Raw genomic sequence first — 18,574 nt, 5'->3', positions numbered from 1 at the left:
TTAAAGATTATCTCACTTTATTTTCACTTTCCACTTCTTTCTCTCTCTTTTTTCTTTATTTTCTAATTCTCCCCTCTTCTCTCTCTCTCTCTCTCTCTCAATTCCAAACCCAACTCCAAACCAAAAACCTTCTGCATTATTATATTAAATTTTTTAATTTTTTTATTAATGAATCTTTTAATTATTATTATCACTTTTATCTTTTAGTTTTTAATTGTTTATTTATTAAAATTTAACACCTTTCTTTAGACTTTTTCTAAAAAAATGTACTGATTGTAAATTGATCACAAAATTTTTAATTTTTTTATAATATAAGCACATTTAAAAATTTTCGATATGCTCTCATTGGAATTATTGTCATTCCAATAACGTCATGTTAACATGTCAATGACGTGACAATACAATCACCAGAATACACAAAAAAATAACCAATAAAAATATATATATCAAAACCCAAATTCCCATATACCCATTTCCTTCCACTTTTTTTCTCTCATTCTTTCTTCTCGAGACTGTTGCCCTCCCTTCTTCAAATTTACTCCAAATTTATTTTAAATTTTATAAATAGATAAATACATATTTAATATTTAAAAAATAAAAAAAATTCTAATTTTACTACTTTATCTCATTTTTACCTAACTAATTAAAAAAATACAATTTCAAAAAATTCTTCTAATTTTACTACACATCAACATCATATCATCAAAACGGTAACAATTTCGACAAAAACATGTCAAAAAGTCTTAAATATGATCACATTACGACAAATTTAAAAATTTTATAATCACTTTACAATCAATTGAAGTTTAGTGACCACTGTACAAGACACCCAAATTTTGTGACTTTTTTGTGAATTACCCCCAAAAATACAGTTTCATACTTTAGTAGACACTTAATATTATAATTATATATATATTAAAGATTTATATTCAACATTTTCTGGTTTCGGCCCTGGAACCTTTGACGTTCTCACACGAGCCTTCGGGTTTTGGAGGATTGCCAACATTGGCAATTTGGCACTCCGAATGCTAGAACATGTGCTCCAAAAACAAAGCAGTAAAGTGTACGACTCATCTGCTGAATTTCCACAAAGTGATATGCTTCTGATTGTGTGTTGTGACGATCCTCTCCATTCCAACAGCCAAGCATCTGATGGCCGGCCGATAGCCTCTGGGAATGACATCGATCCGATCATCTTCTGATAGCCTTCTTGCTTTGTGTACTTGGACTCGTGAGTTAACCGATATTCTGCTGCTGCTGCTGCTATCATAATCCATAATGCACCTCGAAAGCACCTCACCAGTTTCCTGGTCCAAAATTCGTAGGACGCCATCTATGCCCCCAACAGCTAACGTCGAATTGTCACTTCGCATATGGTTCATCGAATATATAACATTCGGACTCACCCGGTTGTTCCACAAAGCTTTCCCCATCCTGCAAGATCAACAACAAAGCCATGAAGCTGCTTCATGCAGTTTCACTTTCACAATACAAAATCACTAGGAAAACATCAGTAACTAAAAGATGAGGGCTATCTTGAGATTTGCTTTTGACTAGGTCTTCTAACATATACTTCCAGTTTGTTTGTTGTTTAGCACTGGATAACCTCCTTTTGTTTCTATGGCTCAAACCCCACTGCCATTCATCAAGTCCATGAGGGACTTGGTACACTAAGCACATGACGGAGGTAGGTGGTGGTTTCGTTGGATTACATCTGGCTGCACTTAGGTAGCCAATTGCACACTATTGTCAATATCGACTTTGACCAATTATCATATAAAGGTGGTTTTACTTCGTTTTCTTATGTGTAGGCCTTGTTGCGGTATTCCCTTTTGAGGGGGTGTACCGGGTATATTGTCGACCTTCAAGGGTAAAGAGACTTGACTAAGGAATAACAAATAAAAAAAAAAAAAACTTCAAGCCCAAGCGTGACACCAAAAAAGAAAAGAAATGGTGTCCCAGTTAAGACTGCAGAAACCACTAGGCTTCAACTTGAGATACTCTGGAACAAAACAGGTCCAGCCAATGAGATGAAGAATTAAGCCTAGAAAGAGAAGCCTCCATACTCTTTAACTTCAAGAAAAGAGCCAGCCATACCCAATTGGAGTCTCTGGTCAAACAGTGATCCTGGGGCTCAAACAAAGGCATTTTTTTTTTGTTTTGTTTTGATAACGCCCCATCACAAGCGCTCTCACCTACTGACCCCAGAGTATGGCGAAGAAGTTAAATCAGGGAAGTTGATGGCCCTTGGTTTTTGATCCCAAAGCAACACTCTAACCATGACGGAGAAGGCTCCAAACGGGATCGCCAGGACCGCCAGCCTATGCCCCTAGGGGCCAAACAAAGGCATGTTTTTTGATAGGAAGAGTAGACACCCATGAACAAAAGAGTTGCAAAGCTTAAAGCAGAAACACCTATCTTACCCTAGAAAAGTGGAGATCCAGCAAAGATTAAGAGCTCAATTGTTTAATCACAGTCTAGGTTTTAAGGTTCATTCTATGATCCCAGCCTGCAAATACTCCTAGTCAACGCAGGATGTGGCAGGGGTCTTCTGTTGAGGCTCAGGTGTCCAATCATGGTAAACAAGACAGGCCAATTTCTGGCCCAACTAGGGATGTGGGAAACTTTTTATGACAGGATACATTGACATAGAATTAGAAAATAAAACGATCTATTGGCCATTATTCATAAATCAAACCAACAAAATGGAAGACAAGATACTCTTTAGTTTCAAAAATGTGTCTGGCTCAGGGAACTAGCATGGCCTATAAATATGCACCATCTCTTTACATATGGAGAAAGGACAAGAAGCTCATAGCTTCAGAAGACAAAGTTTATCTACAAACACCACAGTTGTCATTTGTCATTTATCTATTCATGGTTTCCAGCTTTCTGGCAATACTCAGAACAAGAATAAATCTGTGTTAACATTCTATATTGTGCAAACCTCTTTAATCTAAGATTAAATTTCTTGATGATTCTCACTTTCAATCAACTTGTCAAAGAAAAACTCTACTTTAAGTTAAAAATTTGTTTTGTTACATTAGTTTGACTTAACTTGTGCATGAAGATTATGTTAATACAAAATATACATTGACAACTATTAGGTCATATATGCGAATGCTACAGGCAATGGCTAAGAGCCTAAGCATGAAATCATGCAGTATGAAATAGTATCACTGCCTTGACAGTTTAGCATACCTAAAGTCCCAACAAGTTACATATCCTGCAGTCGTTCCAGCAAAGACTAAATGGGAACATGGATTCAAAGACAAGCTCCTTATTCCTGTCAAGAGAGAAAAATAAAAGAAAGAAAGAAAAAAAAAAGGGGGGGCAGTTACATGCCAAGTTAGAAATGAAATAAAATGCTCTAACAAACTGTAGAAAAGATATACCTACAGTGTAATATCCTGTAGAGCAGTTCATAGATGAACATCTTGAAATAAAAAGTTGCCAACACCCATCCAACTTGTTACAAAAAGGAGAATACTCAATGTAGCATGGACAAGAGAGTACATGATTACTATTCCACAAAGCAAACATTAAATCAAATACATCAAATGAAGAAATGAAATAACTGTCACGTGAGAATCCCACGTAATGCAACACCTTAGAATTAATGCTGTTGGTATGGGAGAAAGGGTGGACCTATGTTAAGGCTTGGAGGGCCCATGCCCCCCCCCAGGGGGAATTTCAAACCCCTTTGAGCATATACTGAAAATTAAAAAAAATAGAAATTTTATTAATAATAACCCCCCCCCCCCAAAAAAAAAAAAAAAAAAAAAAACTAAAGTCCAAATCCTAAAATTTAAAAGACTTGTACACTTTAGGCATATTAAGAGAATATCTGAGGCATAATTGTCCTAATGTTGAAATTTTAGCCCCTCCCAACCTTCCATCCTGCATCTGCCCCTGTGTGGGAGATGGACAAGATCATTATCCACCGTGCATGGACATGTCTCCAATGCTAAGTCAAAAGACCAATAAAATGATCAGTCAGATTTAGCAAAATAGCTGTGCTTGAATGAATCTTATTGCCAAGCTGCTATTGCATGATATTTTTCTATAATTGCCATCCATTATTATCTTAAATATTACTCAAATGACTTTGAATGAGTGTGACCATGAAATAAGGAGTGGTTTTGTGTCTCTCTCACACAGCATATTTGAACATTTATAGAGGTTGGTATTCAGTTAGTCCCAATACTACAGAAAAAATTTACAATGTCAAATATCCATTAGAAACTCAGGTACGATGTACCTCCTTTGTGTATTTGTCCAAGAGGGGTATTAAACATGGACCCATTAAATGTCCCCCTGGTTTATCTATATTAGAGATGCATACTATTGGACATGAATACTGGGGAAGATTATTGACTTCAGTAATGGTACTGGATGCACAAATGAAGTTGCAGCACTTATCGATCTGGAGGTACATATTTCCACATTCTATATTCCCAAATGCAATTTAACTCAGTTTCTTTTTTATTTTGATTAATATATAAATGCATTTGAATGTAAAAAGTTGAGAATATTTCTTATTTTGATGTATGCATGTAAAATATGTATTTGTTGTCATGTTCTTATTGTCTAGTGTCAAATTTTATGGAAAATATGTCAGAGTATCTGTGCCATGTTGTATCCATATCACATGTCTGTATTGATGCTTCTCAATATGGAGAGGCCTTGAGTCCTCCTTATCAGATATCTTCTTTTCTTTTAGGGGTAGGGAGCTTTTGAATTATCTTCAAGTTATTTTCTTTAACCAGTGCAATAATGTTTATCTCCTTTCAGTTTTTGTAAGGGATTCCTCGTCTTTAATGCCTTTGTTTTCCTCCTTTTTGTCCTCATTTAAAGGAACACATTTATACACAAAATGTACATATATAATGCACTTTAAGTATAGCTGAAAAAGAAATGATAAGAAGACATATATTAGTAGAGAGGGAAATTGGACAACCTCCAGAATTAGTTGGCCTTAATGCAGCCACCTGCTGATCAGAGGAAAGATCTGACAGTGTTACACCACCAAGAGATGAACCACTAACAATCAATTGATCATCACTTAAAGCTAAGCAAGTTACAGTCCCGGAATGCATCCTGCAAGAAGGAATGACAATCTACATAATTTCATCCTTATTTTCACCATTTTTGAAAATATTTAAGAATCTACCCATGAGTTCTCCCAATATATCAGTTCCCTATAGAAAAACCATGCCCACATCTCAGATCTGGCTGAACTAAACACAAGCTTACATTTTTACTTTTCACACTCAAGTACTTGTGAACAAAGCTACTAGCCTATGTGTCTTGTATAAATTTGTTTGCACTTTAGACATATAAAGATGAAATATCTCAAGTCCAATAAAAGAATAATTATATTTAGTTTCATAAATTCAAAGAATGCTCGTTAGTATCTCCACTTGGTTTCAGAATAAATACAATAATTAAGTCTCCCCAAAGACGTGCAAAGGAGATGATAGCTAGAGGACTGTATCCATTTTACATCCTCAGATTAGACAATTGAATCTTGCATAATTTTATATATAATTCATGTTGAAAGGCCGGGTGCAGATATTCCAAAATACAACTAAGATTGGTAGGATCACCTAACCTCATTTGCTCTTTTCTTCTTCCCTGCACTTTATACCATCATCCACATCAAAGTGCAACCGAGTACATTTTATATTTGAAAGTTTTAAATTACTAAAAGAACTGTTTTTTTATTCAACTTCGTAGTTGGGTGATTATGTTTGTGATTGTATATTCTAATCCTTGAAAACACCATCACAAGCATTAGCTGAAATATAAAGGACTGAAGCTGATCATATTGGAATACATACTTTATAATTTGAGAGCAACTCCGACTATACATGTCAAATACTCGAACTGTCCCATCCTCACATCCAACCACAGCCCCAGGATCGACATAACTGCAAGCAATAACCAACTGTAAAAACATGTTCCCAAATAATACATCATTCAAACATAAAAAAAACCACAACTATTAGATATTTATCCTAATAATCATTCCCCTCTTCCCGAAACATGTTGCCTGCATTCGGGTATCTTAACTTGTTGAGGTGCTCAAAGAACTTGAAAATAATTCTAACATCCAGTTCATCCACCAACCCTTACACCCTAACTTTTCCATGAAAAAATAATTGTCTTCATCTAGTACCATGGCAATCTAATTGAGAAATGCATAACAATGTCACACTCAACAGTCTAACAAATGCAAAACTAAAACTTGGTCTGTGACAATTCTTTTGTCTAATGGCAGGTGGTATTCCACAAACATTTAATCAAATTCAGCAGTCAAAGAAAAATGTTGGAAAATTACCCCCACATCTATAGGTATTAAGTCTCAACATTAACAGGTCATTTATTCTTTTTTCCCAGATTAACTATAGTTTCCTTGGTTATATTTAAGAGTTGGTATGCAGCCAATATTCGTATAACCTCTTCATGCAGAAGGTAGTATACAGTAGAGTCCAAGTTGTTCCATGTGGTTAAAGTAAATATTTCCTTGGCCTCTCGCTGATGCAGGGCAACAACCATAGCTGATATAGGCAGCGTGGTAAAGGGATTTTGGGACTGATTGTTACTAGTTCTTAGTGGCTCAAAGTTGGTTAGTATGGCTGCTTAAATGGTTATTTTAGGTAACAACAAAATAGGGTTTTGAATATTATTCACAGAAAGAGACAATGAAGATGGAGCCCATCAAGGATGTGGGTAGACCAAAAAGCATTAACTTAAACAGGGGTTGGGTCATTTCACGCAGTTCTACAATTGAAGGAATAATATACAAGATCTATTCAATGGGGATAAAACTTACCCTACCATGAAATAATGTTAGGTTGACATCTTCTGATTTTATTCTTAAGGCTCAAGGGTACTATCTCACATCGCTTTCATCATGTAGAAAGATAAAGTTATTTGCACAAATAGCTTAAATTTAAGGACCTCACAATAGTATATTGAGGACAATACTGGTCACATACAAAAATAGCCCGACCGAAAAAGCAAAATAGATATCAGAACCTCCCACAGGGGGCATGTATGGCCGAGTCTACTGCAGAATTGACAGTGCATATCTAACTCATTGTTCAAGGAAGGTAGTACCACAAACATCATTAATTGTATAAGCAAAGTCCCACCCAGATTAATAGTACGAATGAAAGACATATTCATGGCAAGTAATGAGAGTGCCCAATGATGATGCCTTCCCAAAACTGGCATGTAGCTATCAAACAATCCCTAGCATTAAAATGATTATCGATACAAAATACACAACTCCAAAACCACTTATACTGATTCCCCAACAGAACCACCATCACGACCTCTCCCCCGTGGCCAGAAAAAGGGAAGACAAAAAAATAGATAACAGGAGAAAAGCATGAAAAGTCTAATATTGTTTCTTGAAGAGCATAAAATGGAGTTAGCCAGCAGTTTTAAGGTGTTGGTACAGGAATGCACAGCACTAGTCCTTTGGTGCTTCATTAAGCATTGTATATATGAAGGAAAAAGTAGGCACTACATGGTGGACTAAATGACTTCCAAGCTCAAGCATTGCTTATTTTAGCTGTTAGCTATTTACATGTCCTCACTTCCTTTTTACAACTTTTTGGGAGAGAGATCTTTTCTTTTTGTATTAACTAGTTCCTCTCTTCCACATGACATCTGCATATTGTGCCTTCTATGATGGTGAATGCCACAACAATAGAAAAAAAAAAGTGAAAGAAACTAAAAAAAGAAAAAAAGAACTTGAGCAGCAAATGTTAAAACCTATACCTAATCCTGTGGATATATAATAGATGATGATTTTTTTATGATAAAATAGGGAAGAAGGTTTTTAGCTTCAGTTCATTACAAGTATAGACTTCGTTGTTCTTTTCTTGATACTAGCATACAGTTAATACGAAATTTTGGCAGTAGTTCTGTGTAACTTTATAGTGCCAGTAATAGACTTTCTGGGTAGGTTAGATGTTTTATTAACATACCATTTCATATATTATTACCCTTTAGTAAGGTTATAACCAGCAATTATTTTTCAGGAATTCACATTTTTTTTTTGCACATTCTTTTCTTCATCATAAAAGTGTATAATCAGCTGCAGATATCTTCAAAACAGGACAATAATAGCAGAACACACCGCATACACAAACCCTTTGTAAACAAGCCTTCACGAGAGGAAACTATATTTCTTTTCCCATTGCGCCTCCATATGCATATGCGAGTGCCGACCAAACCAACAACCTACATGTATCCAACGTTTAGAATGCTTACAATTTATAAACTTATTAATTAAAATAAACCGTGTCAATAAAACCATAGAACTTTAGACCTGAGGTAGAAAGATATTGTCATCAGCTATTGATGTGAAAGCAATGAGGTCAAAGAATGCATATATTCTAGGAACCAGTCTTCTAGAGTTTGAATTTCTATGCAGTTGCTTCCTATCTTTTAGTGTATGTCTAATAGTTTCTCTTGTGTATATACTTTGGGTTGCACCTTACTGAACACACTTATTCTCTACATCTTTGCAACTTGTGCCCAGCAAACCACAACAAAGGGAGAGCACTGTCATAAAAAATAACATATAATAGTAATTTAAAAAGAGTTAGCTAAGCACTGGATTGTTCAAGTTCAGTCCTTCTGTGATCCAAATTGTCAGAGGCATATTATGACCATAAATAGGCCTTGGCAAAATATTTCATTCATTATTGAATTGGTTAAGGATCTCCAGTTCCTTTCTAAATGAATAGCTAGCAGCATAGAGGAAGCCGTATCTCACACCTTGTGTCTTTCCCCCCAAGCCTACCTGCCACCTACTTAACTCAAACTGACCATGCTCATTTCAAAGGATGACAATGGGCCAAGATCTCTTATTCTTTGCTCATAGATGCATCACTAACAATAACAGCATGGAGAGAACTACAGCTCACAACTTTAGTCTGTTCCCAGAGGAATTCCTCCCATGCCATGAAATTAGCCATTCTCCTTACTCATTCCAAAGTAGATAAAGCATACACTTAACTCTTCGATTATTTGAGATTCAAAATCATTTTCCACATTATCTATCTTTTTCTCTCATTAGACTATCCATTTCTGACATAAGTTGCATTTTAGGTAGACCATAGCCATTGGGTCACATATGGAGAGATGTAATCTTTTCCTCTAATAAATTAAAAACACGTGACCCTCTATTTAACATAACAGTATACCTCAAGCAGCAACCATGACTGGGGGTGATGATGGTAATGCATGTCAAATTTCCACTACTTTTATTAGGTTTCACTTTTTTAAATTCATTAACCTTTTGTATACAAAGAACAAATTAGCAAGTGAATTTTAGACAATAATGGCATTTGACATTTCACCCTCACAGGTAATTTCAATTTTTGATAAATTCTTATAGGTGATGGCAGTGTAAAGACTTCTTGAATGTGAAAGCCATTTTTCTAGTACCCTTAAAACACAAGGGTGTTTGGTGTTATTCAATCTTACCTCATAATTTAAGAAGTCGGTACTTGATTTCACAGCATCATGCTTAGTCCTAAAATTTTGGTATTTTAAATTCAATTTTATCAAACATGACTTAACTTTCAGGGTATGTAAAAACGTCATATATTTGAGTGTAAAGGACAGGCAAGATTCATAATCCTAAACATATAGTCTATACAAGACTGTGCAATGACACACATGAAGGATTTATATGCATTATTCTAATTTTGCTTTTCAGTTTTCCATTTATTTATTTTTCCCCAGTCAGGGTGAGGAGGATAAGAATGGGACTTGCACTTCTTCAATAACGCAGGGAACTTTAGACCTCCCTTTTTGGTGACAGTAGCCTAGGAGTTAAGCCATCATCAAGAACTGATGCAACTCAAGCTGAACCATAGGCACAAAGCAAGTCCAGGTGGTGAATGGCAAACAAGAACAGGTTTTTAATGCATAAAAACCAGAAAGCAAGATCATATTTAAATTTCTATGTTACCTTGGCCTCGTCAAAATCAAAATCCACAAGAGGTGCTCTATCTGGGAGGCCAAATTCATCCAAAAATCTACAGCTTTCTGAAGACCAGAGACGCATAACCTAGCAAAATTGGAAACCAACTGTAATAAGGTGGGTATGTAGATCTTCCAGTAAAGGTAAAGCACATGTGGAATCCTATCAAAAAGGGCAATTAATAAGAATAATTGGATATTTCTAATATATATTTCTGTGGATCCCACAAAAAACTTGTGAACTTAATGAAAGCCAACTGTGAGAAAGCAAGAGTCCAATTCAAGAAAAAACAATAACCAAAACTACACTTAGTGGAAAGATACACAAGTTATGATGATTGATGAACACACTATAAGCACAAGGGGAATTCTCAAAACCATGTAGATTAGACAAGTTAGAACATATATTTACGCCTCTAGGACTTAAAATGGTAACTAAAACCACAAAAGTTGCAACAATTTCTTGCTCAGGCCTAATGAATTTGTGTGCAAGCATTCTTTCAGTAAACCAGAGTTCTATGGACGAAACATTCCAAAACATAATGGAAATCACACTTGGAAAAGAACACTAGAGAACCAGATCACAGAAGATCCAGGGATACACAGATATACAAGTTCCCAAAAACTAGACAAATTGATAATACATCTGATGACAATTGATGAAAAAAAGAGCAGTCATCAATACTTTAGTTGAAAAATTATTATCGCATTCAGGATATTTATAACAAAAATATTAGCACAAAAGTTCAGTATAAGGAAATATCCTTCAGTGGGCAGTGTGTCCAGGAGATGTATAGCAACATTTCAGTATCTTTTTAGCGAAGACACAATCTAGTCCATGGTCAAACAAAAAAGAAGATATTAACAAGCTTCCATCATCCCTTCACCATGAAAAGAACAAGTCCCTTACTCAAAATCTTGCTTGCCTCTACAATCTCTAGTTGCTATGCAGACATAAGGTAAAACATGGAAGTTTATTCAAACAATCATTTTTTATACGTCAAAGAGGTTCTTTGTGTACTCAGGCATATGACAAAAGGGTATAACTATAAACTACACACATGTTCCCTATAGTATAAATACAAATAGAGAGAGGCATAATTGGTTGCCTAGCACTCCCCCGTTTTGTTATTATACTGAACAAAAGATATATGTAGTTTACAGTATAACCTTATATTAAGAACCTAAGTACATAAATGAACTCAACATAGGACTCATACCTTATCACCTACGCCAGTAAGAATCAACCCCGTCTTCATTCGGCACTGGTCAATCCTAAGCAAAAGTGAGATTAGAGGAGTACACATGTCTAGCATACTACAATATTTAGAACCTCTCATGGCATAATAAGCTTTAATGCTTTCTAGGAAATTAAGGATACTCCTTCTCCAACAGTAACAATAAGCAAATGCACAAAAATGGAGACAGGTTGACATGTTAATGGAGGTTCACAATTTGGTCTATTTGTCAACAAACCCCATTAGAATAGTGATTCACATGCTGCAATCTGAAATAAGCATGCATAATTGCACCATGGAAATATAAAACTATCTACAAAGGAGATGTTTGCAAGCCTAGAAAAAGTTCATATCAAGCCCCCTTTTTTTGGGATAGGTAAGTTAATGGAACTTGAGCTTGAGCCTCTTAATTGCAGGATGTTGTCATGTCCCTAGGAGCAATAGAGGGGCAATATTATAATAACGATATAATAATTGTTAGGATTACGGTTGTATTGTACATGGGTGTAATGGTTGTGAGGCTATAAATAAGCCACTGCTGTAGGAGGTGTCATGTACGAACGAGATAGGGGGTGGTATTGTAATTACACTATACTAGAGGTAGTAAATAGCATATTAGAAAGTATGCAGTAAAGAGTTGTACTTTGTTTGTTTCTGCATTAGGCAGCTAGTACATTCCCAGCAATGGTAATCTGTTACCGCACATGGACAATAGTTTATCCCTTCTAATCTCTCTCAATTTCCATCTCTTTCTCCCGGTTCTCCCTAATCTCCCTCTCTGTTCTGTTCTTCCCTAATTTTCTCCCATTTCTTCCGATCTAACTCCCCCAATTCCTTCCAATTACCTTTTAAACCTGTCATGAACAGATGCTACCTAAGTTGTGGGAGCCCATAAAGGACAATAGTTTATCCATCAATCATGGCTTAAATCTAACAAGCACCCATACAGATTCAAGTACAAAATGGATACAAAAACAGACACAGGATATGACAATTTTGAAAATAATAAAGATGCGTATAAATCAGGGATATGACATCATAATTAAATTATGTTACTAGTTTACCACATTATGGGTGACTTCAAAGTAATGCTGCTCCATTTCAATCATTGGGGATGCGTTCACAAAAACTTCCTCTACGCAAGTGGGGGTAAGCCTATGTATATTTCATCCTTTTCAAGCCTTGGATTAGCAGGAGAATTGTATATTGGATAGTCTTCTTTTCACTTTTCTATATCTGGTAGAAATCAGAGCTTGTTTATACATTTAAATAGAGCTCCTGATAAAAACAAATTTGATATTAACTTAAGAATTCACTATTGGTGTATGCAAAAGAAGAAAGGTGGGTCGCGGGGCAGGGGGCTTGGGACTTCCATTCGGGTTAGTACTTGCTGTGGTCAACTTTTGGTTTCTAATTCCTTTTTAATGTTTTCTCCAAGTTTGCATGCAGCTGGAGAACTTCTATCTATGTACTCCAATTTTTTTTTTTATTCCAAAAGATTTCAAATACCAATATCCTGCGATTCTATCTTAACCTCAGAGATTGAAGTCCAAGTCTTTGGGGCTAATTTCTTCTCTTTAAACAAAATATAACAATTAGACGATCATTTCCCCCTAAAATTTCTTTTTTTCTTTTCCCCTTTCCATCACCTATTTATCCGACTTTACCAACAAGCTGATGAATATATTTGTCTCAAAAGAAAGACAAAGAAAATGTTATTTGGTAATTCCCAAAATCTATACTCTATCTGTAAGGACTCTAACATTGTAAATCCAACAAATTGTGGTCAATAAGTACTTGGGTACAATCCAATAATATGGATATACGGTCAGATAGTTAATATTCCATGAGTTATGTCCAGTAGACAATATCATCAAAATAACAAGAGGAGAAGATTTACCCAATTGAATGACCTCTCCATTGAAAAATATTGGCAGCACCCTCTTGTAAAGAAAGTCTGTGACGATCCATTGCTAACTCCTGCAGACTTATCTTCAATAACCCTCCTGAACTGGAAGACACATCGGATAGGCTGACAGAACTCTTGTCTTGTTTGCTAAGAAGTGTGTGCAATAACTTGGAATTTGCAATCGTTACATTCCTTGAGAAGTTTACACCACGAAAAGGATTAAAATGAGAAAAATTACATTAAATTATAAAACTAACCTCGTAAAGTATAGCAAAAAAATATAATAAAAATGGAATGAAATTGGTATAGCTATGACCGGACATGGGCCATCATTAATACCTGTCATTTACAAAATATTTTGTTTATTATTTCACTACACTATAACACAAATTCTGCAGCAGATTAATAGTGACTTGTAAAAAAGGCAACTGAATTTACTTATTCTTCCAAACTGCAATGATAATTCAGCTATTTTAAACTTGAATTAAGCAGTGTTTATCCTGATAAGATAAATAATATATAGGCCATATATATAGGTGGCACACTGAAAGGGTATTATTCTTCATTCAATGGGCTTGCATGAAATGTAGTAAGGTATGGGAAATCCAATTAAATCTTCTATGGGCTTGCATAAAACTCAGAGCATTTTAGCCATATTCTGATCTAAATTTAAGAAAATATCAAGTTCACTTAAGAGGCTCGAGATGGAAAATTTTATGTACCATCAAGGATAATCACTAAAATGAATTCTCGATAACCTTAAAAGTTAAAACCCTTTGACTTAATGGAATAAGCACAGATTTCTGTGTACTTATATTATTCTCTCTTTTTATAGTAATAGTAGTAATGTTGTGTTTCCATATTGTACTTGTTGGTTTCACCATGTCAAGTAAGTGATGGAACACAACTATATCAATTATCTTCATTCACCACCATCTCATGAAACTTCTCCATATGAAGATGGTGTTGAAACTTCATTTCATCATTACTCTGCCAGGGGATGTTATCCACTGCCAGTCCCAATTCCGGATAAAAGATGAGGGTTGCGTTAGGTAGCCGAAAGCTAGCGTAAAACCTAGTCGGATCCAAATATAAATTCTAGACAAACTATCTATTGGGGCATAACCCACATAGAAATCTAGAATTCAGGTAGCTGACCCCACATAGTGGGATAAAGGCTGGATATGTTGTTGTTGTTTGTTTTTACAGTAGTAGTAGCAGAATTTACAGTATTTATAACATAGAGATTTGAAACAATTATTCTAAGTGAAAGGTGCAACTGTTTTATCGTGTGTGTTTACGTGTTTAACGCTATATTATTTGAAAATAAAATTAATTTACATAAAATAAATGAAATTGAGTGAGGGTAGATTTGTCATTTGGCATTTGCCAAACCAATTCTTTACAGGACTTCACAGACGGTCTTCACCCTTTCCTTATCTGTGTTAATGTACCCATTTAAACCTAGAATAGCACTGTTCAAGAGAGTAAATATGTAAGTAACTCGAAAGCGAAACTGTGAGCACCAACTGTTGTTCTGCCGCCTTTATGTAGCTATACTGGTAGCTAATTGCATTAACTGAGGAAAGTGTTGGAATTTATGACTGGAGAGTACTAATGAAGGACAAATAACATAAGATTAAAGTGAAATTGGCGTAAATAGCATAATCTAGGGTAACAAGCACAATTTGAGAAGCCAGAAAAAATATTATGTAGCACAAATTCCACCCAATTTCAACTATCTTTACGTGTTTTATCGTCAACCAAACGCGCGGAGGATAGAAAAAGGAAGTGGAGACGAGAGAGGTACCAGAATTTGCAGACACCGGAGCAGCGAGCTAGGTCGAGGAGGTCGAGGAAAGAGAAGACCATACAGAGAATGTCGTGAGTCAGGAAGTGGACTGTCGTCGGGGCCGTCCTCTTCCTCAATGGGGCGGCGCCGCCGGATGCGGTGGCTTGCCTTCCCGTCATCACCGTCTTGTTTAACTTCCGTTGGGGTTTAGGGCTTGGTAGGGAGAGACAGCAGCGAGGAATGCGAAAGCGAATTGAAGCTAAATTGAAGATTTTCTTTTTAGACTACAAACATTTTGGGATTGTATACAAAAAAATATATGTTGGGATTTATGGATTTCGGTAAACCTTTTCCAACTACTATACAAATATGCTTCAATATTTAACAACACGTAACTGCGTTTTTCTAATCAATTTATGCTTCAACCCTTAATTTTCAAATATATAATATATGAAAGAAATAATAGACAGAAAAGGTGGAGTAGATTTTTAAGAGTTTTTATTACTTTAAAGGAATTTTTTGAATAAAAGCGTTTATACTTTTTTAACTTAAAAACGCTAATGCTTTAAATACATTCTTAACAGAAAATGATACGTAGAAAGTATAAAATAAATTTTATATTAAAAAATTAATCCTCTTAAAAGTGTTAGAAAACAGTTTTTGTGAATATCAAAACTAAAACTATATTTGGTAACAAAAATGACACTTGCTAAAAAAAGAATGAAAGTGTTGAAAAAAAATAATAATAATGCAGTATACAAAGAATTTTATAATGGTTCAGCTCAACTAGTCAACTCCATTCTCTTGTCTCCTTACCAAAGATTTAACAAACTACTATAGTTTTTTAAGGTTAACTACAACCTCAATTTTTCATGAGTGTAATTATAACTTTTATTTTTTTATAGACTCAGTAGTAACCAAATACATAGCAAAAATCTCTTACACTACATTTTTTATGAACTCAAGCACTAATTACAAAAGTAAAAGTAAGATTTACAATTTGAACACATTGAGAAATTTTTACAAGATAGAGAATAAATAACATGATTAGTTTCTAACAAAGAAAAAAGAGATAGAAATAATATAAATGATATAAGTATTCATTATAACGACTCTATTTTTCAATTTTAACACAAAATTAATCAATTAACTTTGGTCTTTACTCAAATAAAAATGCTCATTAATCAATTATCAGAGATCATTAATCGACTAACTTTTGACTATACTCGAGTATACAGAAAGAACAAGATATATGAGGACATTAAAGTTTTGGTATAATGTAATCATCATCAAAACATTTAGAACATAAAACTCAACAATATATCTTAATTAATTTATTTTTCTAATCAAACAAATGCCTAAAAAATAATTGTTAATTAATTGTATTCTAACTTTTAAAGTAGTTAGGATAGAAATTAATTAATGTTACATATCATCTATAAATATTATTTCAAATGATCAAGGGTAAAGTGGTCACATGCAATTCAAATCATTTGACATCATTACTTCTCACCCATAGTTTAACATTCAATTATTTTCTATTATTAAATTTATTACTCACCCTCAAATTGATTATTTTTATACCAAATAGTTTGTTTTGTTTTTATTTTTTAAAATAAAAAACTAAACAAATTATCAAACAATTTGCTCCTATTTCATTTTTATGAAACATAAAATGGAAACTGTACATAAGATCTTACTTTCTTTAGTTGGTTATCCAACTATAAGCACTTCATTTGAACATTGTTTTAGTTTGTTTAGTTTAAGTTAGTGGATTCAACTTGTAAGGCCATCTCTAACATGAGTAGAAATTACTTGCGAAGCCAATATACGGAGAGCTAATTGATGGAAACTCATTCGAATAGTGCTCCATATACGTCTTATCACTCAACAAATATTTGTTGAGCTTCAAATTGCTTGCTACATGTTGGAGAGCGAAAATATGAGCTGCTCTCCTCGCCATCTCTCGTTCACCCCCCCCCAACGGTCATCAATGCAGGAAAGGAAACACACGTTGTAGGTGAATGCGAAATCGGTGACCAGCAACTAAGGGAAATGGACGAGCAAAGAAGACGAGTATAACAGAGAAGACGAGTTGTAGGTGCAAAATGATGACTAGCGGAGGCAGACAAGCAAAGAAGACAAACAGAACAACAACGGGGTTAAGAATAGATAGAGTGATAAGTGGGTTTGTGAGATTTTGATTTTTTTTATTTTTATTTTTGTATTGGATGATTGATATTGTGTATTTAGTTATTGATTTGTATATTTAATTTTTAATTATTAATTTTATAGATATGTGTATTTGATAATTTTGTGTATTTAATTATTAATTTTTGTGTGTATTTAATTATTAATTTTATGTATATGTGAAAATTATAGAAAATGTAAAATAAATAAAATTGAAGTTTAGTAAAATAAATAAATAAAATAGAGAAGAAAATAAGGAATGTGGTTGAAATATGCATAATTTTTGAGGTAAAATAAAAATAAAGAGTAAATTATTTATAATATAATAAAGGTAGATTGAGAAATTAGTTAAAAGATGACCTAAATGTGCCCTAATTTAGGTGTAGGTAAGGATAAAATGTATTGTAATTAATATCTTAGCAGGCATATCTAAACTATCTTTCTTTCTATCATACAATACATGTAGGCCGTTCCAAGTACCAACACCCTTCCCAAGGCATTGACTACCCCGCCTTATCCATCAAAGATAATTAATTAGTAGATAAGCTTATCACTTTTCACAACCTCGTTATTGTTAGATATGAAAGCAATGAATTTGGCGATCGTATGATTTTTTTTTATAATTGCGCTTTATGCATTTTCATACTCTTTTTTTTTTTGAAATTTGTACAATCGTTAATTTAAACAAAAAAAAGTTAAGTTTTTCTAGACGCACCTCATGAATTTTTATTATTATTATATAATTCGGAATCATCATCACCTAATATTGCCTATTGAAAATTTCAAATGGAAGTTGAAAGGCATAGAAAAAGGGGCGCAAAATTAAAGTCGGGTTAAATTAGGTTAATATTTTTAAAATCCCAAATTCTATGCAAAAGCAGCTCCCAATTAAAATTGAGACCCTAGTGCCATGCGCGGAAATGTCAAAATGCACATAATTGTCAAGTTGGTTTGTAATCCCTAGTGCTATGGGTGGAATGGTCAAAATGCACATAATTGTCAAGTTGTTTGAATTTTTTGTGGTCATGGTCCATGGTAGTGCACTATTATAGTCTCAGATACTGAGAGTATGCAAGGGATCGAAATTCGAGAGACTATAAAAGTCTCTTGATTATCAAAAAATTAAGAGACCATTACAGTTTCTTGAAAATTTATGTTGGGAGACTATTATTGTCTTCCAAAAATTATATCAAGCGCTCGCTTTGGGCTTGTTTTGTAAATTTTCTTTTAATTAGGGTGTTTAGGACAAAACGCAAACATAATAATTTCGATATTCAAAAATTTTACTGAGAATTCTGTGAAAAAAATAAATATTATTTATAAAAAATTTAAATTTAATAAATTTTAAAATAACATGATAAAACATTATTTATAAACACTAGTGTTCGCCCCTGCGATGCACGGGAGGTGTAATCATAATAAATTTAAAATTTA

At 34.2% G+C, this 18,574-nt stretch overlaps 1 protein-coding gene across 2 annotated transcripts; it reads right to left on the bottom strand.

Annotated features, from left to right (window-relative positions):
- Positions 1–742: 742 nt before the first annotated feature.
- On the bottom strand, positions 743–15,243 carry LOC127801503 (F-box/WD-40 repeat-containing protein At3g52030). Of its 2 annotated transcripts, XM_052336713.1 has the most exons (9): positions 14,969–15,242; positions 13,150–13,350; positions 11,232–11,286; positions 10,001–10,099; positions 8,156–8,259; positions 5,844–5,933; positions 4,961–5,100; positions 3,202–3,286; positions 743–1,434 (listed from the first exon to the last, which is right to left on the bottom strand). In XM_052336713.1, the coding sequence occupies exons 1-9, from the start codon at positions 15,127–15,129 to the stop codon at positions 1,071–1,073; spliced, it is 1,299 nt and encodes a 432-aa protein (XP_052192673.1). In that variant the 5' UTR covers positions 15,130–15,242; the 3' UTR covers positions 743–1,070. The 2 variants fall into 2 exon arrangements, with proteins under 2 accessions (XP_052192673.1, XP_052192674.1); XM_052336714.1 differs by lacking the exons at positions 8,156–8,259; positions 11,232–11,286 and having other exon boundaries at positions 14,969–15,243.
- Between the last annotated feature and the right edge of the window lie 3,331 nt (positions 15,244–18,574).

This window comes from Diospyros lotus, chromosome 5 (genome assembly GCF_014633365.1).
Source record: "Diospyros lotus cultivar Yz01 chromosome 5, ASM1463336v1, whole genome shotgun sequence".
NCBI lineage: Eukaryota > Viridiplantae > Streptophyta > Magnoliopsida > Ericales > Ebenaceae > Diospyros > Diospyros lotus.
This window is presented reverse-complemented; position numbering and strand designations above follow the sequence as displayed.